This window comes from Meles meles, chromosome 4 (assembly GCF_922984935.1).
Source record: "Meles meles chromosome 4, mMelMel3.1 paternal haplotype, whole genome shotgun sequence".
Classification (NCBI taxonomy): domain Eukaryota; kingdom Metazoa; phylum Chordata; class Mammalia; order Carnivora; family Mustelidae; genus Meles; species Meles meles.
In genome coordinates this window covers 114568846-114590359 of record NC_060069.1, presented here as the reverse complement: position 1 = coordinate 114590359, position 21514 = coordinate 114568846, and the positions used below count along the sequence as shown (strand labels likewise).

Below are 21514 nucleotides of genomic sequence, written 5' to 3'. Positions count from 1 at the left end.
TTTTTATTATGAATGTTATAATTTGAAATTTTATAGTTTAAAACTTTTAGGTCTTAAAATAGTACCACGAACAGCTAAATAGTCTCCTCTTAGATTTAATAAATTTGCCACATTTGTTCTATAAACACATATTTTCTTTTTGCCTACCATTTTCAAGCCAGACTTTCTGACACTTTACCCCTAAATACTTCAGCATGCATCTTCTCAGAGTAAAGACATTGGCATAATCACAAAATTCATTAAGGCATCAAATACCCTGTTCATACTTAAATGTCTCTATTCCAAAAATGTTTTTAGAGTATCCTTTTAAAAACTAGGATCCAAGCAAACAAACTAGGATCTACTTCAATAAACTACTGCAGAGGATTGAAAAGGATAGCAAGAAAAAAGAAAGAGGGGCGCCTGGGTGGCTCAGTGGATTAAGCTGCTGCCTTCGGCTCAGGTCATGATCTCAGGGTCCTGGGATCGAGCCCTGCATCGGGCTCTCTGCTCCGCAGGGAGGCTGCTTCCTCCTCTCTCTCTGCCTGCCTCTCTGCCTACTTGTGATCTCTCTCTGTGTCAAATAAATAAATAAAATCTTTAAAAAAAAAAAAAAAAGGATAGCTTTTATTTGTTTTACGTTTTTGATCCCCAAACCTAACAACAACAAAAACACATGAAATAGAAAATTTAAAGAGCAATCTGAGGCGAATGGGTGGCTCAGTCAGTTAAGCCTTTGCCTTTGGCTCAGGTCATGATCTCAGGAATCCTGCTCAGCAAGGAGTCTGCTTCTCCCTCTCCCTCTGTCCCTCCAGCCCCCACACTCACTCTCTCAGATAAATAAATCCTTTTAAAAAATCGAAAAGCAAGCCTAATATAAATGCAAAAGTCCTAACAATATTAGTGTATTTCAGTAACAGTGAGTAAGATACAGGCGGGGCTGGGTAGGGAGAGATAGGTAGGGGGCTATGGGATCAGGCTCACAGAAATCCCAAAAATGCTGAGATGTAAAGGAACCAGAGATAAGGAACAAACCAAACCACCCTGCCCTAGGAGTGAGGGGGAGGGGGAGTGTCTTAAAATAGTCATCTGTGACCAACAAAAAATAACCAGACCCTAAAAAAGAAGCCATTAAAGGTGTTATCACTAGTCATTACCCAAACCAAGACATCACAAGAATGGTAAGGCCACAAGGTGCCTGGCCAGTTCTAAATCAAAGACTATCAGTGAAGGCCTCCTTGGCAGTGCTGTCGGGACCCCTCTCACTCCTAAATGCTTTTCTCCTGTATCCTTGCCTAATAAACTTCTATCGCTTTACTCACTCTACCGTCTGCGAGACTCATTCTCTGACTCCCTGAGACAAGAACCTAGCTTTCCCTCTTCAAGAGGACTGAACTTTAGAGGATACTGTATTTGAACTGTTTCTCTTTTCCCCTCCCCCATGACGGAGCAGCCTTGTGGTCAGAGCCCGCTCATGTCTTGAGTGATTAAAGCAACCTAGGTAATTCCACCCCCTTCACAGCGACTTGTTCAAGTAGCCCAGGGCTATCCCCTCCAGAGGTGATCTAACCAGGAAGAGGTTCGGTCTTTTTGCTGACAATCAGAGAGGCCGATTGTTAAATACTACCCCAACTTAGATCGCCCCCCGTAGCCCCGTTGGTTTTTGAGGCATTCCCTCTTCTGGATTGGAATGTCATTAGTCGTTTCTTTTCTTTTTTTAAAATCGTATTTATTTGACAGAGATCACAGGTAGGTAGAGAAGCAGGCTCCCTGCTGAGCACTGAGCACAGAGCCCGATGCGGGGCTCCATCCCAGGAGTCTGGGATCATGACCTGAGCCGAAAACAGAGGCTTTAACCCACTGAGCACCCAGCCAACCAGGCGCCCTCATTAGTCGTTTCTCATTGCTTCATCTTAGTGCAAACAGCCGAGGACTAACAGGTGTTTGAGGAGCGCAGGGAAGCGCACACGCTCTGGGCGGAGCCGGAGGCGGGGCGTGGACGGAGCCTAGGGCCCCAGCCCCTCCTGCGCGCGCCTCTGCCCCGCCCCAAGCTGTGTCTCGGCTCTGGGTTCAGAGAACTCCGCTTCGGCTGCGGTACGGATGGTGCTGCTTGGGAGAGCGATGGCCAGTAAGTAGCTCGGCGGCCGGAGCTCAGCCCTAGGGGAGGGAGGTCTAGGTTGCGGAGCCGGCGGTGGGTCACCCCGGCTCAGCCCCTCGCCTCCGCTCCGTGTCCCCGCCGCGCTCCAGGCCTTCCCCGGCCCGGCGTTCTCGGAGCTCGAGGCTCCGGCGGCTTGGCGGCGGCGGTGCGCAGGGAGGGGGTGCGGCGGCGGAGCGCGGCCCGGCGCCCTCCCAGGGACTCCAGGCTTCCGGGAGGGCCGGGCGGCCGCGGGAGCGCCGGGCCTCTCGGCCGGAAGGGCCCGCGCTTTCCTCCTCGCTCGGCTCCTGCGTCCGGTGCTTCTAGGTGCGTTCGTGGGCCGCCAACTGCAAGTTCCCCTGCGCGGGAGAAGGCGGGTAGACGGGGGCTCACTTAAAATCCAAGTTCCGTACGCCCCTTTCCCGACCCCAACTCGAAGACTGCACTCTCAGTAAAGCCTTCTGTGATTACGATACTTCAAATGTGGGAACCTCTGCCTGGTGGGATTCTTGGAGGCCCTTAGGTTTTGCATCAGAAAGCGCGACTCTCCAGTGAGGTCGCTTTCACTCTCTTCCCAGATTGATTTTTGGACTTGGGTTTTGCAAAGACATCAACCCTGATTATGGTTGGAACCCTGTCACGTGAAAATGAAGCACGTGCTTTCTTTCGTTTGGGCTGTGTGGTAAGAGGACTGGTTAACTTGCCTCCTGGTGCACACCCCCACAGCCAGTGGGCAAGGCTCTCTTCTGACCAAGAAAACTGGACAGACTGTTTCTGCATCTGGACATTGAGCTTTCAGGTTAGGTATTACATGTTACACATCTCTATCCTGGATCGGCCCCGCGGCACGTTTCTAGCGGTCTCTGTCCCCAGGCTCTGCCAGATTCTTTTCTGGGAGGCTTTGGAATGCTCTGGACTCATTGTAGGGAGACCCGGATTTTTTTTTTTTTTTTTTAAGATTTTATTTCTTATTTGATAGAGATCACAAGTAGGCAGAGAGAAAGAGAGAGAGGAGGAAGCAGGCTCCCTGCGGAGCAGAGAGCCTGATGCAGGACTCGATCCCAGGACCCTGGGATCATGACCTGAGCTGAAGGCAGAGGCTTTAAGCCACTGAGCCACCCAGGCACCCCTGGAGACCTGGATTATTACAGTTTTGCCTCAGTCCATGTCAACAAGTCATTTAATCTCTCTGAACCTCAGTTTCCTGACTTGTAAAATGGACATAATCTGCCCTTGCTGAGTCTTGGGAGGGTGCCACGAGATGGTAAGGTTTGTGGAAGTGCTATTTTCATCTTGACCTGCCAGAGCTCAGTGAGAGTTGGTGGCTGAATGAATGTTCATGATTGGGGTCAGGAAGTCCTTGTACACGCCTCCCTCTGTGTGTGGCGATATCTTTGAAGACGCAGGGCATGACAGAGGCTGGTGGACTTGAGAGCTGTGGTTCCTGATGGGGTCGAAGGTGATGTTGGATTTTTGAGGAATGTTTTCAGGTTACATGACTTCCCCCCAACCCATCCAAAAATGAACAAATGAAGTTCCCATCCTGCTTAACAGTTCCAGATTTTGGCTTGGTTTGTGCCACTGACTTTTCACTCAGGTTCTGAAACTACTCAGAAAGGGGCATTCAGGGTTAAATTGAGCTCTTCTCATTGTATTTAGGACAAACCAAGGAATGGAACATCTGAGTTTTCCTACTTTTAGGGTTACCACTTAGCCAAACAGGCCTTCAGAGGTAAGGGTCTGTCAGTGTTGCTTCGTCTGGGGACAATTGCGCCACTGTAGGTGACACCCAGGGGAGAACTCTCTAATGGTTTCCAGGTACCAGAGCTTTTCAGCTTTCTAGAGCAGAGGTGGGGTGGGGAAGCCAGGGAACGCCATTACTGATAATTCTTGAAGTTTTGCAGAGCCTCACGGGTTCCCACGTGCTTTGGACCTTTAATATCCCTGTCCATCACACCATGAGTGAAAACTGTGTATCAGTGAGAGTCCAGACAGGACACAGAAACCACACTGGTCATCTGAATGGGAAAATTTTATTATAAAGAATGATTAGCCAGTAGGTGATTATTCTTAAGAGCTACAAGAGAACTCTAAAGAATGTAGGAAAAGCTCATGTAGGCTGTAACTATTACCTCAAGGAGGGAAGAAGCCTGGAAGAGCCCCTGACCTCCTTGGCTGACAGCATTTCTTGTTGGCCACACAATCCGTGAGACTCAGTCTCTGAGGGAAATGTGGAGCCCCTTACTCAGGTAGCAGGAAAAAGCACTGCTGACTTTTCCTTCTGTAGTCTCTCTCTCAGCCTCTCCTGGTGCTTTTTATTTGCTACTTACTGTTGTGCTCCTTGGGGCACAGGAATATTCAGTGAGTGCAAAATCTCACAGGTGCCCAGAGGCCCTGCCTGTGACTAAGCACAGGTGTGGCTCATTGGCTGCCAGACTCCCCACCCCCCATCCCTCCTGCATCCAGCCAGTGACACTGTCCCAGCTGGTGCTGGGGAAGCAGAGACAAGCGCCTCACCTTCCCATGGGCCCACTGCCCTACTTCATGGGGAATGGCTGATTTCCGAGGGATTTCACCTGCACTGAGATGGGCTCGATACCTGGATCAGAGGTAGGTTGATTCCCAAGGTCAACAGGGATAATTCCATGTTCAAACTCAGTCTCCTTCCTTCAAGCCATGTTCTCATTAGTATGTGAGAAGCTGGCTCTGCCTCCTCAACTTGAGGCTCTGGGGGGCCCCAGTGGGGACATGGCCTGGGGTGGAGGGCTGCTCTATCCCAGGGTTTCTCAGCCTTGGCATCAGTCACATTTCAGGTTGGATAATTATTGTGAAAGACTGCCCTATGGCCTGTGGCATGTTGAGCCACGTCCCTGACTTCTGCCCCGTGGATGCTAGTAGCACCCCAACAGTTGTGACCATCAAAAATGTCTCCGTTGCCACACGTCCCTTGGGTTCAGAATTGCCCCCCGGTTGAGAATTGCTCTGATTCAGCAGTCAGATCTTTGGACGGTTTTCTCTTCTCAGCTTTCCGCTTGGCCCTCATCCAGCTTCAGGTTTCTTCCGTCAAATCAGATAACATCACTCGAGCCTGCGGCCTCGTCCGGGAGGCAGCAACACGAGGAGCCAAGATCGTTTCTCTGCCAGTAAGTATGGAGGCGGAGGTGGCCACCTCTTTCTGGACGCTCTGGACCGAGTAGAATCCTGCCTGCTAGCTCTGGTGGTGCTCTTGGGTCCAGGGGTCCTTCCGTGTTTGTCTGGAAGATGACCCTAGCAATGGTCTTCGTGATACAATGTGCCACCATGGTTACAGGTCTTTAACTTTAGGGTCATCTACTCTCTCCAGAATCCTGGGATGTTGTGAGACTTACTTAAAGGTCAGTGCCTTGGATACTTACCTTCTTTCCTTGTGAAATGAAGTCTTTACAGGACCATGATAGAGTGACTGAGTTTAGTGCTAAGCCTCCCACATTTGTAGAACACTGGAAATTATTAGAGACACGGAGGAAGCCTGCAGCACCTCCCTGAATGCGGGAGCCTGGAGCAAGCCCGTAAGACCCTGCGTGTGTGATGGCTTTCAGAACAGAACAAATGCAGCCCATTTGTTTGTCAGCAGGTGGAGGGTGAGCCCCAGAGAACGGGCCCACAAAGGTTGGGGCCTGCGGGTACTGCATCTTGTGGCTGAGTACTGCTGGGATCCGAGGCGGAACTACTCCAGGCAGCCCCCTCATCTGCTCTCCTGCTCCCACTCTGGGGAGGAAGTAGCCCTTTGTAAACCCTGCTTCGGTCAACTAGAGAATTTTCAGGACCATTCGTACTTTAGGCTCCAGTCCATGACAGATGTGGCCAGTGGGTAGGGAACGCGAGATCTTAATGTGAATCCAGCCTGCCTTACAGCCACATTTCTGGGACCCCCTGTATCGGTATCCCGACCATGATCTCCTGTTGGTTTCAGTTGCCGGGGGCTGGAGTGAAAGCGCTTGGATTCTGCCTGTGCCCTCTCTCACACGTGGCTTGTATAAACTGGCTGTCCTCTGGTTTGAGTTTCCTAGCACCATGCGCGGTGCACAGTGCCCGTGGATGCAAATGAATGAATGAGAGTCAAAGTCTGGTTTCTGCTTTTCCATTATCATGAAGCCGTGGCAGAAAGACATATTCTGGGGAATGAGATTTCGCCGAATCAGCGTGATAGTGCTGGAAGGGAGTCAGAAACCTCTCATTCTACAGACGAGGAAACCTCTTCTGTGGCTTTTGAAGCACTTGTATTTTTTTTTTTTTTAAGATTTTACTCATTTATTTGACAGAGAGAGATCACAAGTAGGCAGAGAGGTAGGCAGAGAGAGAGAGGAGGAAGCAGGCTCCCTGCTGAGCAGAGAGCCTAAGGCGGGGCTCGATCCCAGGACCCTGAGATCATGACCTGAGCCGAAGGCAGAGGTTTAACCCACTGAGCCACCCAGGCGCCCCTGAAGCACCTGTATTTTTTCAAGCACAGGCTTTATTGCTTTCCATAGTTACTAATATAATTCTGAGCCTGTGGATTCATTCTGACACCCACAGTCCTGTGATTGAGCCGAGCTGTCATGGTGCCTGGGTGCCCAAGGGTGGGAGCTTGTAGTTCTGCAGACGGTGAGGAAGAGGCAGATCTGCTAGGCTGACAAGGACCCAAGGGAGCACACAGGACTTGCATCCACTGGCCCCACCTGAGCCAGCCCAGGTGCTCTGCTTATGGCCACAGGCTCTTTAGCTCGGGGGTACTGTTGTTTTTCTTATCAGTTGTATTTTACCCCTTTGAGAGCAGAGCTACAAGAGGCAGCTGTACCTTCTTAAAACAGAACTTTAAAGTGAGTTGGATATTTTCGTGTCCCCCCCCCTTTTTCTCCACCAACATTATTTTAGGAATGCTTTAATTCTCCATATGGCACGAAATATTTTCCTGAATATGCGGAGAAAATTCCTGGTGAATCCACACAGAAGCTTTCTGAAGTAGCAAAGGAGTGCGGCATTTATCTCATTGGAGGTAACTTCCTACCCTCAAGGTATAATGGCCTAAACATTGAGAACATCTGAATAATTTCTTTTTTTTATAATTTATTTTATTTTATTTATTTGACAGAGATCACAACTAGGCAGAGAGGCAGGCAGAGAGAGAGGAGGAAGCAGGCTCCCTGCGGAGCAGAGAGCCCAATGTGGGGCTCGATCCCAGGATCCTGGGATCATGACCTAAGCCAAAGGCAGAGGCTTTAACCCACTGAGCCACCCAGGCGCCCCGAGAACATCTGAATAATTTCTGCTGTTACATTTAAACCATGAAATACAAGCCATGTAAATTAGCATTGAGAAGAATGAAGTGGGAGCACCTGGGTGGCTCTTTCAGCTCAGGTCATGATCTTGGGGTCCTGGGATCGAGCCCCCACATCAGGCTCTCTGCTCAGTGGGAAGCCTGCTTCTCCCTCTCTCTCTGTCTCTCAAATAAATAAATAAAAAATATTGAGAAAAAAAGAAAGAAAGAAAGAAAAGAAAAGAATGAGGTAGATCTTACATAATAATGTGAAAAAATGTTCAGGACACACCGTTACATGGAAGAAGGAAGTTCACAGTAAAACTGTGTAATAAATATAGCAAAATTATTCTGTTATATTAAGAATTAGAAATGAATGAGAGGTGAAGAAAAGACAAAGCAAGAAAAGGGAAATGCAGGAACTACATTCCGTGAAGGCAGGCCTGACTTACATTCCCATCTCAAGGCCTTTTGGATACAGTTATGTTGCAGGACCTGGTGGATTCAGGTTGCACAACAGTGACTCCTCCATGTTGCTCTAGTGTTAGAGATGCAGTGTAGGGCCAAGGTCAAAAAAGAATTCAGAAACAGTTTGGTTATTTTTGAAACCTGCCTTTGGCGGCTGACTTTATTATACTTTGTCTGTAGTCTGGAGTTTATCTCTGAAAGATCATCCTCACAAAGACAAAAAAAAACATTAATAACCCTTAGAAGATAGTATACTTTATTGTTGGACCCAAGTGACTGTTTATCAAGTGCTGGTCCAGTGATCGTGAAAGAATGCTTTAAATAAAGAATCTTTGCCCGTGTGTTTCTCTTCTCAATGAAAGGTTCGATTCCTGAAGAGGATGCTGGGAAATTATATAACACCTGCACCGTGTTTGGGCCTGATGGAACTTTACTCGTAAAGTACAGAAAGGTAAGCAGGGAATGTGGCAAATGCAAAACCGATTGAGAATTTGCTGTAAAGTTCCCTAGACCCTTTCATCATATTGTACACACATGGGGCATTAGATGAATTGGTACAGTCAACTTGTCGAATCTTGGCTATTGACATTTTGATATAAATTTTAGACTGAGCCTGTTCATTTCAGCCAAGGAAAAATCTACAGGAATTTTGATTAGAATTGCATTGAATATAGAGAGATATCATTGGGAAAGCTGACATCTTTGGTGTAGTAAGTGCATGTACATTGAGGATTGTTAAATATTCCTGGTAAATTGATCCTTTTGGCATTATAAAATCCATTTTTTTTTTGCTCATAATACTCTTTGTCTTAAAGTTTATCTCTGATATTCCTTTGGCAGCTCTAGGCTTCTTATACTTAGTGTTGTATAATACATCCTTTTCTGATTCCTTATTTTCAACCGGTATGTGTCTTTATATTTAACATCCTTCTCCTGTAGATAGCCTGCAGTTGGGTCTTGATATTGTCTTCATTCTGACAACCTCTGCCTTTTAGCTGGAGTGCTTACTTCATTTATATTTAATGTCATCATTGATATGGTTGGATTTAGGCATTAGACATTTTTTTTTGTTTCCTTTGTTCCTGTTTCTTGCATTCTTTTGGCTTAGTTGAGTGTTTTTTAGAATTTCATTTTATCTCTTGGCTTTTAGCTATACCTCTTTGCTTTCTTTAAGTGTTGCCCTAAGGATTACAACATGCATCCTAGCTTTTTACAGTCTCCTTAGAATTACTGTTACACTGCTTCATTGTGAAATTTAAGAGCTTCCCAATTGTATAGGTCATTTCCTTCCCCACCCCATTTTCTCTGTTATAGTTGACATACATGTTGCATCTACATAGATTGTAAAAACACACAATTTTTAAAAAATTATTTATTTATTTATTTTTTTATTTCTTTTCAGCATAACAGTATTCATTGTTTTTGCACCACACCCAGTGCTCTATGCAATACGTGCCCTCCCTAATACCCACCACCTGGTTCCCCCAACCTCCCACCCCCCGCCCCTTCAAAACCCTCAGGTTGTTTTTCAGAGTCCATAGTCTCTCATGGTTCACCTCCCCTTCCAGTTTTCCTCAACTCCCTTCTCCTCTCCATCTCCTCATGTCCTCCATGTTATTTGTTATGCTCCACAAATAAGTGAAACCATGTGATACTTGACTCTCTCTGCTTGACTTATTTCACTCAACATAATCTCTTCCAGTCCCGTCCATGTTGCTACAAAAGTTGGGTATTCATCCTTTCTGATGGAGGCATAATACTCCATAGTGTATATGGACCACATCTTCCTTATCCATTCATCCGTTGAAGGGCATCTTGGTTCTTTCCACAGTTTGGCAACCGTAGCCATTGCTGCAATAAACATTGGGGTACAGATGGCTCTTCTTTTCACTACATCTGTATCTTTGGGGTAAATACCCAGCAGTGCAATTGCAGGGTCATAGGGAAGCTCTGTTTTTTTTTTTTTTTTTTTTTTTTTAAAGATTTTTTATTTATTTATTTGACAGAGAGATCACAAGTAGGCAGAGAGGCAGGCAGAGAGAGAGGAGGAAGCAGGCTCCGCGCGGAGCAGAGAGCCCGATGTGGGGCTCGATCCCAGGACCCTGAGATCATGACCCGAGCCGAAGGCAGCGGCTTAATCCACTGAGCCACCCAGGCGCCCCGGGAAGCTCTGTTTTTAATTTCTTGAGGAATCTCCACACTGTCCAAAGTGGCTGCACCAACTTGCATTTCCAACAACAGTGTAAGAGGGTTCCCCTTTCTCCACATCCTCTCCAACACACGTTGTTTCCGGTCTTGCTAATTTTGGCCATTCTAACTGGTGTCAGGTGGTATCTCAATGTTGTTTTAATTTGAATCTCCCTGATGGCTAGTGATGATGAGCATTTTTTCATGTGTCTAATAGTCATTTGTATGTCTTCATTGGAGAATTGTCTGTTCATATCTTCTGCCCATTTTTTGATATGATTATCTGTTTTGAAAAACACAATTTTTAAGTTTTATGTATTTTAAAGAAATAAAATGTTTTGTTTATTGGAATGTTTACCTTTCTGATATTTTTCTTTCTTTTTTTTTTATTAACATATAATCTATTATTTGCCCCAGGGGTACAGGTCTGTGAATCATCAGGCTTACACATTTTACAGCACTCACCATAGCACATACCTTTTCCAGTGTCCATAGCCCAGCCACTCTATCCCTACCCTCCACTCCCAGCAACCCTCAGTTTGTTTCCTGAGATTAAGAGTCTCTTATGGTTTATATGCCTCCCCAGTACCATCTTGTTTCATTTTTTCCTTCCCTACCGCCCACACCCCCCACCCTTAGAGCGTTGTTCTATCTGATATCTTTGCCTTTAAACAGAAAGACCTTCTTTAGAATTTTTGTAGTGAGGTTGTACTAGATACAAGTTCCCTTAGTTTTTTATTTTGTCTTCATTCTTGAGAGAGATTTTTGGTGGAATAGAATTCTGGGTTGACACTGTTCTTTTGTCTCCTAGCAATTTGAGCGATGTTTTTCAGGTATCCTCTAGCCTCCTTTTAAATTTTTTTCTGATAAGTGGTGATTTGTATTACTCTCCTGTATGTAATTGTTTTTTTCTGTCTGCCTTCAAAATTTTTTTTCATAATCCTTAGTTCTCAGTATTTGGACTCTGATATGCCTGCCTAGATATGGTTTTCTTTATATGTGTCCTGTTTTGTGCTTCTTTATAACTCTTTCATTATATTGGGGGCATTATTTTGATAAATATTTTTCTGTTCCATTCTCATACTGGACTTTAATTTTGATACTGTTCCACTAAACCAGGTTGTCAAGACTCGTTTCTTTTTGTTTTTCCTACCTTTTTTCTCTCTTTCAGTATTCTAAAGTGTGGACATGTTCCATTGATCTGTTTTCAAGTTCACAGAATCTTTCTTCTGTAAGCCCTAGTCTCCTATATGCCAACCCAGTGTAATCTTTTAAAATTTCACATAAACACATAAAATTTCACATAAAATCACATAAACTTATTTTTCTACTGATATTTCCTATATGTCCATTCATCAAGAGTGTATTTTTCTTTTTTTTGTTTTTTCTTTTTTTAAAGATTTTTATTTATTTATTTGACAGATAGAGATCATAAGTAGGCAGAGAGGCAGGCAGAGTGAGAGGGAGGAAGCAGGCTTGCCACTGAGCAGAGAGCCCGATGTGGGGCTCGGTCCCAGGACCCTGAGATCATGACCTGAGCCAAAGACAGAGGCTTTAACCCACTGAGCCACCCAGGCACCCCAAGAGTGTATTTTTCTTTAGACCCTTAAGCTTAGTTTCAGTAGTTGCTTTTGGTAATTATCACATCTGGGTTTTGCTGGGGTCTGCTTCATTGATTGCCTTTTCCTTAAAGTTCAGTAACATTTCTAGTTTCTTTGTCTAGTGATTTTGAGTTGCATATTGGATTATATATTGTTGAGATTCTAGCTTCTATTATCTGAAAAGTGTTGTATTTTTTTTGTGTTAGTAAGTAGTTAACTTGCTTGTACTCAAACACCCTACTCTCTTTCCTTTGGGAGGTGAGCAGCAACTTTGGCTACTCTGTTCTAAGTTGTTTAGCTTAAGCTGAGCTGCTTGGAGTCAGCCCTGCACCTCTTTAATTCAGTACTTAGCCAGAGACTTGGACAGATTTTTATATGTAGAATTTAGGGCTCTTCCTCTTTGGCTTTCCCCTTTTCAGGATTTCTCCCTGACTTCCGAGCCGCTGTGAAACTCTGTCCTCTGGTTCCTTGGGCCAGTATGGTTATAGGTGATTTTTACCACCACTCCTAGCAACAGCAGGGACCTTGCTTCCAGCTAAAGGGTCTAAGCAGGAAACTCACCCAGTGTCCTTGTCTTTTTCCTGATCTCAGTATAGAAAGGCTTTTAATATTTCACCATTAAGTATGATGTTCCTTCCTTTTTTTTTTCCAGATACTCTATCAGATTAAGGGAGTTCCCTTCCTAGCAGAGTTTCTTTCTTTTGTTTTTAAAATAAGAAAGAATGTAGAAGTTTACCAGATGCTCACTGTGCACCTCTTAAGATGATCCTATGACTTTTCTCCTTCATTTTGTTAGCGTGGTAAATAATGTTGATTGATTTCCTAATGTTAAACATTTGCTTTCCTTGAATAAACCCAATTTCGAAGTGATCTGTTACTCTTTTTATATATTGCTTTATTTAGTTTGGAGAATTTTACCTATTTTAATTACTGTCCTGCTCTCCACCTCTCCTGCCAGTTTGTCAGGTTGATTATGATTCTGTGAAGACTTCATTGAGCATTTACACTGAGTAAAAGAATAACCTGCTAATTGCTTCCCAAAAGAAACCTAGACCTAGACCTAGAAAAATAGAACTTGCGCACCACCTAGGAAAGAAGTGTCATAAAACCTACAGTGTGATTTTCCCATTTTGCGTATTAGAACTCATTTTGATAATATGTCAGCTTGTCGGTGGGTTGTGGGTAGGTGGGGGTTGCTATTTGCATGATTGATCTCAAGAGTTTCCCTGCTTTTGGCTATGGAAAGATGTTTGTTTTGACTGTCGTGAGCCCTGCTGGAGAAGAGGTAACCAAATTCGTTACTTGTGGTGCAGCTCCATCTTTTTGACATTGATGTGCCTGGGAAAATTAGATTTCAAGAATCTGAAACACTGAGTCCCGGCGATAGTTTCTCCACATTTGATACGCGTAAGTACTAAACCTCTTCACCTGTTTTAGTAGTATCAGCAGAAGACGATCCTGTGCAGTGAATGCTGGAACACTGAAAAGAAATAAAATAAAATAAAATGGAAAAAAAAAAGAAGATGATCATGCGTTTCTTTTTTCTCCCTCTTGTGTCCCCCCCACCCAACTTCTTTACATACCCTGACTACAAGACCAGACGGAGATGGGCAGAGACCAGTCAGAGATCTAGAAAGGGCAGGCTGACTGGAGAACTAGGGTTTGACTGGATTTTGCTCTACGGTTTGGTCACAGCATGCTATTAGCATGATCGCTTCCAGAGTTTACCTCTTAGGCTGTGACTGAACACTTCCCACATAGATACTAAGCGTTCAGTCAGAATGAATTTCTCATTTCTAATCTGAGATAAATGATGTCTTTATGAGGTGAAATCCAAGCAGGACTAAGCTGATGCAGGCTCTCCATCCATGGCCGTGGGTTCGTGTATTGCCATCAGTGTTTGGTGATCTTAGACAGAGGCTTTACTCTACCACACCATGTTGCAAGAGGCTGACTTCTCATTTGTGCATTTTCTTTCTGAAAAACAGCTTACTGCAGAGTGGGCCTGGGTATCTGCTACGACATGCGCTTTGCAGAGCTCGCACAAGTCTACGCGCAGAGAGGTGAGATGGCCGCACGGCTGTGTGGTGGAGGTGCTTAGCGATGGGATTCTGCCTTGGGTCTCTGTGGCTCAAGGGAGCCTTAGACAGGTCTTCTTCATCTCTCCACGCCATCCGCTGCTCAGACTTTTGCTGCATGTGGACAGTACGGTTTTTCAGAGATTGTATTTCATCACACCATGCAGCTAAGGCAGGAACCGTGCTCCTAAATTGCTCTGTTGTTTGAGCCCTTCTTGCTACCGTGTTTGGAAAGAGTCACTTGGAGCCCACTAGAAATAAGGCTGTGGTCTATGGTGTCTGTCCTGGATTTCACACTCAGTAATCCTAGCTGTTGGGTACAGTAGAAATGTAGTCTGTGATCTTCTGGTCCAGAGGAGAAGTGTCCTGCTGGCCTGCAAGAACACTGACTAAGTCAGAAGATCTGGGTTCTGGTTCCAGCTCTCCTTAATTGACATGATACTTTGGGAAAATTATTTAATTTTTAGGGGAGTGTGGATCTCAGTTTTTTCATAGGCATGGTGTGGAGATTAAGGAGGGAGAACTTAGCTACTCGTATGTACTCAACAAATGTGAGCATCCCTACTAGACTGTCCAGGCTACTCTGATGGGACTTGACTTTCACCTAATAAAGCAGAGTGGGTGCAAATATTTTGATGGCCTGCTCAGCAAAAAAGGTGGAAGTGTGTGGGCTCTGCGTTGGCAGACACTCTTAAGCTCTCTCATTAAGCATTAGAACACCTACTCTGCCCTCCGTTTCATTTGAAAAGCATTACAAAATGTGGTCCTTGGGGGCGCCTGGGTGGCTCAGTCGTTAAGTGTCTGCTTTCAGCTCAGGTCATGATCCCAGGGTCCTGGGATCCAGCCCCACATCCGGCTCTCTGCTCGGCAGGGAGCCTGCTTCTCCCTCTTCCACTCCTCCTGCTTGTGTTCCCTCTCTCGCTGTGTCTCTCTCTGTCAAAAAAATAAATCTTAAAAAAAAAAAATGTGGTTCTTGGCCGTGTGGAGCTAACCATGTGGTGCTGCGAGAAATTTGAACGATACATATTTTTTAAAGTGAAGTCACATACCGTGGTTTGGGTCATCAGTACCACCGTTTTTGTATGTGTAAGCATGTGTGTGTGTCTAAAGGAATTCAGAGCCATAGCTTAATACTCCTGACAGTGTCTGGCTTGGCTGACCTCTTTTTAGGCTTGGGAAAGTTTGAGTTTGGTCCCCCCTGGCTAAGGAACAAAATGGGGACCTAGTGTGGTGGGGTGTTGACCTGGACCCACTCTTCTCTGGCCTTTCTCTCCCAAGACTGCCAGCTGCTGGTATATCCCGGAGCTTTTAATATGACCACTGGACCAGCCCACTGGGAGTTGCTTCAACGAGGCCGGTAAGAAAGCATCTTGGGCAGACCTTTAGGTGTCTTGGTGTTGCTTTGTTCAAAGATTTCCAGTTTGGTGGAAGTACCAGCCTTTCTGATGCAGAATGCTGCCCCTGACCCAGCATGCTTGGACATCTAAATGCAGTCGGAAGAGATGAGTCACCCCATAGACGGTGCTGTTCAGATAGGGGTGCTTATCCTGCCCCATCATTTACATCATTCTGCCCATCCTGGAATACTCTGCCACAACACTTGTTACAGGCCCTTGTTTTTTCTAATCTGTAAATCCAAGCCATTGTATAGTATCTTTGGCATGTCACTGTAGCTGTATCCTGAGACCCGTAAGGTTGGGGAGTGAGTGGTAAAGGGCAGATAGCAGAGGTGAGTGTAACATTGAAGGGAAGAGGAGCGTGACTGTGTGTCTGAAAGTGTGCTGAAAACCATGAAATACTGGTCAGAAGTGCGGGTTTTCTTTGTTACAATTTTGCTAATTGAGGTATAATGTACTTAGAGAAAGATACACCAATTTTAAGTCTGTAGGTCAGTGAATTTTTACACGTGTATTCACCTGAGACCAAGGTCAACATAGAACATTTCCAGATCTCTAGAATGCTGCCTTTTGTTCCTTCCATCAACCCTTTCCGTGTTTGCTCAGATGGAGCCGCTGTTCTCACTGTCTATAAATGATGGTGATATATATGTAAATGATCTATTTATCAGAGGAGGCAGCAGAGGTGTTTGGCTGGGTGATTGATGGAAGATGGGGTGGGGTATCTGGTACCATGTATATTAGTTAATGCAGTCTTGTAGAAAGCAACAAAAGCTTGAGAGACATTGGAATGGCCCGGCCTGGATCTGCTGTTTGAGCCCAGAGAGCTCCCAGGTGAGGTGGCTTGATGTACCCAGGCTGCCACCCAAAATTCTTATCTAATTTGAGCTGGTGGGACTTCAGCCATTGAGGCCTGGAAGTGCCATGCGGCCCAGCAAGGCATATGGCCCCAGCAGGGCTGGTCCATTATCTCTGGTCACCTTGACTTGCTCTTTTACAGGTGAATGGATTGGCTCAGGCCAGGTCTCAGCTGTGGTGGTATTGACATTTTGGACTAGATTGTTCTTTGCTGTGGGGCTGTCCCGTGCATGGTAGGATGTTTAGCAGCATCCCTGGTCTCCACCTATCATGAGTAGTAGCAACCCCCATCATGAAAGTATGAAGGTCAAAGTCAGTGTCTTCGGACATTGGCAGATATCCCCACTGGGCAAAATCACCCCCAGCTGAGAACTGGTTTATGCATTAAGATACATACTTTTTGAAGAGGAAGAGAGGGTTTCATGGCTTTGGGTGTTTCCTTCCATGTCTGAGTCAGCCTGTCCTGTCCTAGTTTTTAAAAGAAGGATCTGTACTTTTGGAATAGAAAGATGTTGCCGGTCTATGATGTATGTATTACCTCTTTTTTGTCTGTCGACCACAGGGCTGTTGATAATCAGTTGTATGTGGCCACAGCATCTCCTGCCCGGGATGATCAGGCCTCGTATGTTGCCTGGGGACACAGCACTATTGTGAGTCCTTGGTGAGTTGGCTAAGCAGGGACACGCTCACCAGGAGCTTGAGGGAGGTGGCACTCGGGTTGGGGGGTTTTCTGATTCCCAACCAGCCCTGCCCCTCTCCATGCCCCCATATCCTCACATGCCCGCCAGGTCTGCATCTCATCTTTGAGAGACACTGCCATCTGAAAACCATGTGAGAAAGAAATGGTCCTGCTGTCCTGATTGAGTGCTTGGCCTTGGCCCTCCTTTGAGTTTCTGAGTGGCTTTTGCTGTCAGTCAGACTTGGCTCACATGGGGGTAACAGGGCAGCACAGATGGGTGGGTGATTTAATAAAAAGGGCTACTAGACTCTTGGCGTTTGGTTAACATTTAGGCTGGGTGACTGGTTTTAGAGCAGGAATTAGTTACAGGGTGAAGATTTTGCTCCCTGCCTGATGAATAGAGGATGGAGGAGGATGAGTTCAATTAAGGAAAACTCTGACTTCGACCTCTGCGAGAGGGAAACCAGCATGAAAGTCTGCCCAGCTACCCAGGCATGTCATTTGTCACTGTCCGGACCTCAAGGTCTGTAGTTGTGTGGTCCTCATAGTCCTTTCACACTTGTGGTCTCCTTGTGAACTCACAGAGGCTTTTCCTAATTTAAGCTCCGTTTATAGTGGCAGAATTGAAGTTCACAGGACACAGTGGCTAGGACTGGTGTTTAGACTCAGGACTCCTGACTTCAGAACTTGGACTTACGCCGTGCCATTTCTCACATATTTGTATGATTACACACACACACTGATGTGTATTCCTCTAATTTCAGGGTAAATATACCAACAACAAGGCTGAGAAGGGTTATCTATGACTGTGGGATCCCTGAAGTTCCCTCTTCTGATTTTACAGGACCCAAAGATTGAAGTGTGTGATGGGGGAGGCCTTGGAAGTATGACCAGGGAGTCTCATGCACATTAGGATTGAGGAGGCACTGGCAGGCTGGAATGATTAACTTGGCTTGAAGATTTCCTCCAACTTCGTTCGAGTTCCTCTGTCCAGATGTTAGCGATGGGCTTCCTGGCCTCTTGGGCCGCTCTGCTCCCCTGCTCGTTCTCCCGAGGAACTTTGTTACTGATCAAGCTGACTGCTTCTGACATGAAGTAGTTGTACAAGATTTATCTTTGTTCCTTTTCAGAAATCTGTAGGATTTGGGGGCCCTCTGGCTTATATTGACATCAGGATAGGTGCCTGGGGTTAACCCAAAGAGAGATCTTTGAATGCCAGAGCAAATGGGGGGAGAAATAGAAAAGAATAAAGAAGAATTCAGTTAAATGGCATTAATGATCATATTTGTAGCTCATTTGTGCCAGAAAGGGATTCGTAGCCATCTGGGAGACGGAACCAGTCACTGTGTCAGATTGTTAGGTCAGATTACTTTATTTTGTGCATTGGAAAAATTTCATGTCACTAGATATCTTTGAAATCCTGCTTTGGGCCAAGAGACTCAGGACTGGAAGGTTTTCCAGATCAGGCTTTCCCCAGATTTAGGGAGGAGTGTTGCTATTTCTAAGCATGGGGTTCCTCTCCTGTTGGGGTATGGTTTCCCCACCACTTCTTTCCTTCAGAAACTGAAACCCAGTGACAGGCTAATGAGGGACCACAAGCACGAGACCAGAGAGCCAGGTCTTGCTGGGCTCTGCTCAGACCGAGCCTCGCTGTCCCTGGCCCTGGTAGGTGTGGAGAGCCGGACCACCCTCCCGAAAGGCTTGCTGCCGCACTCAGAAAGGACAAGACAGAGTTTCCCATTGTTTATAGGGAGCTCCGCTTCTGGAGGTGTCTAACCGTGGAATAGCTCCCATTTCCTAGCCAATGGCTGTTTACAAAACCAACTGCATAATCCTCTAAGTCCTCACAGAGCTCTTACTTCCACTTTATAGGTTAGGGAATGGAGATAGCAGATGACTCTTCACCAGGCCACGCAGCTACCTGAACGGTAGAGCAGGAATTTATGCCCCTCGCGTCTTGTCTTTAACCTCCCGATTCCTACCTCTGGGGCCCACGAGGTGGGAGAACAGGGATCTTGAGGCCCACAAGCATCAGCCTCCCACTCACTCCCTCCTCAATCTCTTTCAGGGGGGACGTCCTTGCCAAAGCCGGCACCGAAGAGACCATCGTGTGTTCAGACATAGGTGAGATTTGCGGGGCACAGCTAGGTCCATGGGAGGTGATTCCATAGCTCTGAAGCTGCTGCACCCTGGAGGGGCTCCCTTGGGCCCCCTTCTCATTTATCCTTGGTTCTCCGGCCAGACCCCAGGGGCTGTAGCTCAGCTTGGGGTTTCTTGGTTTGGTTTGAAATGACTCCAGGGGCCATCCCAGGCCACCTGGGCCTCTGGACAAGGCTGATATTACTGAGTTACCTGCTGAGACTCTGGTGGCTTTTATACTGTTTGGGGAAGAAATTCTCATTGGTTAGTGAGGAGTTACATCTTAGTAATGGTACACTTTCCTGTTTTTGCAGACCTGAAGAAGTTGGCTGAAATACGCCAGCAAATCCCCATTTTTAGCCAGAAACGATCAGACCTGTATGCAGTGGAGGCGAAAAAGCCCTAAGGTTTATGTTTCTGACATGTCACGGAACAGGAGGATATGTTTCTGCAACGTAATCCTCTCCCTGCCGAATTCTTCAGAGTTTTTTTTGTTTTGTTTTGTTTTTTTTTTTTTTAAATTCAGCTTTTTCCCTTCCTGGGAACTCTCTAATGAGATGGTGGAGCATCAGCACAGGGTACTTTTCACACCATATTAAAGAGTTAAAAAGGACTCGGGCTCTGGCATTGAGAGAAGGAGGAGAAGAGGATGACTGGACACCTTCCAGACTAAGTTGCCTCCTAGTAGTTAGTAACAGTACCAGACCTTGGTATCCAGGTTAACGCACGTGGTACAAACATATTTGTACCAGGTGAGTCACACACACCTCTTACCTCATGACTGGGGTTGGGAGTCTGTTATGGAGAAACCTTGGTCTGGTCCTGTGCTTTTCCGAGGAGGATGTTCAAGTTACGTTTTTAGTCTGTGCGCAGCTGTGGGGAGCAAGGCAATGAACCCTTGGTGTTTGCTGGAGGAGATGGCAACCCCAGTCCTTCCTAGCTGCCTGGGGGTTCTTTCTTCAAATTCAAGAAGGAGCTAATGAATCAAGCCCAGACCCTTCTGGTCTTAGGGGAAGAGCTGTGTCAACTGTGAGTCCTACGGGAGAATGGCAGTGGTGGCATTTGGTCAAGGCAGCTAAAGATGAGCCTCTGCAAGAGATTAGGAATCTTGATGGGGTGAGTGCCTGGAAATTTTTTTGTTTTTCTCCCTAGTAACACTTTCCAGCTTGAGAAAGGCAAATGTTTAGCCGAGGGGTTTTCAGTATCCTTTTCCACAATTAAAAGTTAAGAATTCCAATGCACTTTATTTTTATGTTATATGTTGGGCTGGTAAACGTTTAACAACCGGCCGTCTCCCCAAAAGCCCTGATTTTGCAGTAGCATTTGCCAGTTTCCATATGGTGTTAATACTTGTTCCCTGTGGCCAAGGTTCAGACTATCAGTACGACACCTCTAAACAGAGCTGGAAATAAAAGCACAGTTGACACTCGTGAGCTGGGGCAGTCCTGCTCTCGCACACCACTGTTTCCATATATATTTACCATCCTGGAAAATAAAACAAAATTTTAAAACAAAAGAATGCATGAGCACTCATTTTATTAGCTGTGAGAGTGACGATACCATCATGTCATTTAACCTTCGGAGGTTAAATACAGCAATGTATACTCAGAGTAACACAGGAGTGAAAAAGGGAAACGGCATTTTAAAATTACGTGTATTATTCGGTAAAAGTTGACACATGTATACATCCATGAAACCACTCTAATCAAGGTTAAGAGCAACCCTCGCTCCCCCCGGCCTCCTCCAACCCCCAGCAGTTTTCTTGTGCTCTTGTATGATCCCGTCTAGCTACTCCCCTGATTAGATGCGTCACTGTAGGTGAGTTTGAATTTTCTGTAATTACTAAGTGGAATCACACCGTGTGTATACTTTGTGTCTTCTTTCACTCATCGTGTTTGGAGACTCATCCCTGTGTGTATCATTCATTTCTTTTGTGTTGCTCAGTGGCAATCCACTATATGGATACACTGTAATGGGATAGTTTTTGGGTCTCAGAAAATAAAGCTGCTAAAAACGTTTTGTACGAGTTGTTCGTTTTTCTTGAGTAGGTATCTAGGAGTGGAACAGCAGGGTCCTATGTGTATTTCATGGCCAAACTGTATTCCCAAGTGACTGTGCCATTTAACTTCATCACTTCGGTCTGTCACTGTCCCAGCTGCTCCACATCCTCAGCAATATTTGGTAATGAGGACTGTTTAAGTTTTGCCATTTTAATGTGTGTGTGATGCTATTTCATTGTGTTTTTTTCACTTTGTAATCCCCCAATAACAACTGATGCTGAGCATCTTTTCATGTGGTTTGCTGTCTGTGTATCCCTTTTGGTGGGGTGTCTCTTCATAGCTTGCTCCCATGTTTGTGTTGGGTTATTTATCCTCTTACTGATTAGTAAGAGTTCTTTCTATGTTCAGGATAAAAATCAGATACTATGTTTTGCAAATAGCTTCTCCAAATCTGAGAAAAAAAAAAGTCCTTTCATTTGTTTAAAAAGTATAGTTCAAAGCAGTAGTTTTTAATTACCCTGAAGGACAGTTAATTGCTTTTTCTTCTTTTAAAGTTTGTCTTTTTTATGTTGCATTTAAGAAATTGTCAAACCTGATGTCACTGACTTTATCCTGTCTTCTTTTGAAAGTTTTATCGTTTTAGCTCTTCTATTGAGGTCTTGGATCCATTCAGAATGGTAGGTTTTCTATATATGGTGCAAGGTAAGAGTCGGGATGCT

At 45.4% G+C, this 21514-nt stretch overlaps 1 protein-coding gene across 1 annotated transcript; it reads left to right on the top strand.

The window, feature by feature from the left end:
- Window positions 1–1972: 1972 nt before the first annotated feature.
- On the top strand, window positions 1973–20814 carry NIT2 (nitrilase family member 2). The gene is made up of 10 exons (XM_046002988.1): window positions 1973–2107; window positions 5138–5256; window positions 7007–7127; window positions 8219–8307; window positions 12958–13051; window positions 13633–13707; window positions 15001–15079; window positions 16540–16638; window positions 18725–18780; window positions 19110–20814. The coding sequence occupies exons 1-10, from the start codon at window positions 2080–2082 to the stop codon at window positions 19199–19201; spliced, it is 852 nt and encodes a 283-aa protein (XP_045858944.1). The 5' UTR covers window positions 1973–2079; the 3' UTR covers window positions 19202–20814.
- The last annotated feature ends 700 nt before the right edge of the window (window positions 20815–21514 follow it).

Excerpts from the sequence above, each read along its gene's own strand:
- NIT2 (XM_046002988.1), top strand. The coding sequence starts at position 2,080 with ATGGTGCTGCTTGGGAGAGCGATGGCCA. Across the intron at positions 7,128-8,218 it reads CGGCATTTATCTCATTGGAG|GTTCGATTCCTGAAGAGGAT; the intron begins GTAACTTCCTAC and ends TCTCAATGAAAG. Across the intron at positions 8,308-12,957 it reads TACTCGTAAAGTACAGAAAG|CTCCATCTTTTTGACATTGA; the intron begins GTAAGCAGGGAA and ends CTTGTGGTGCAG.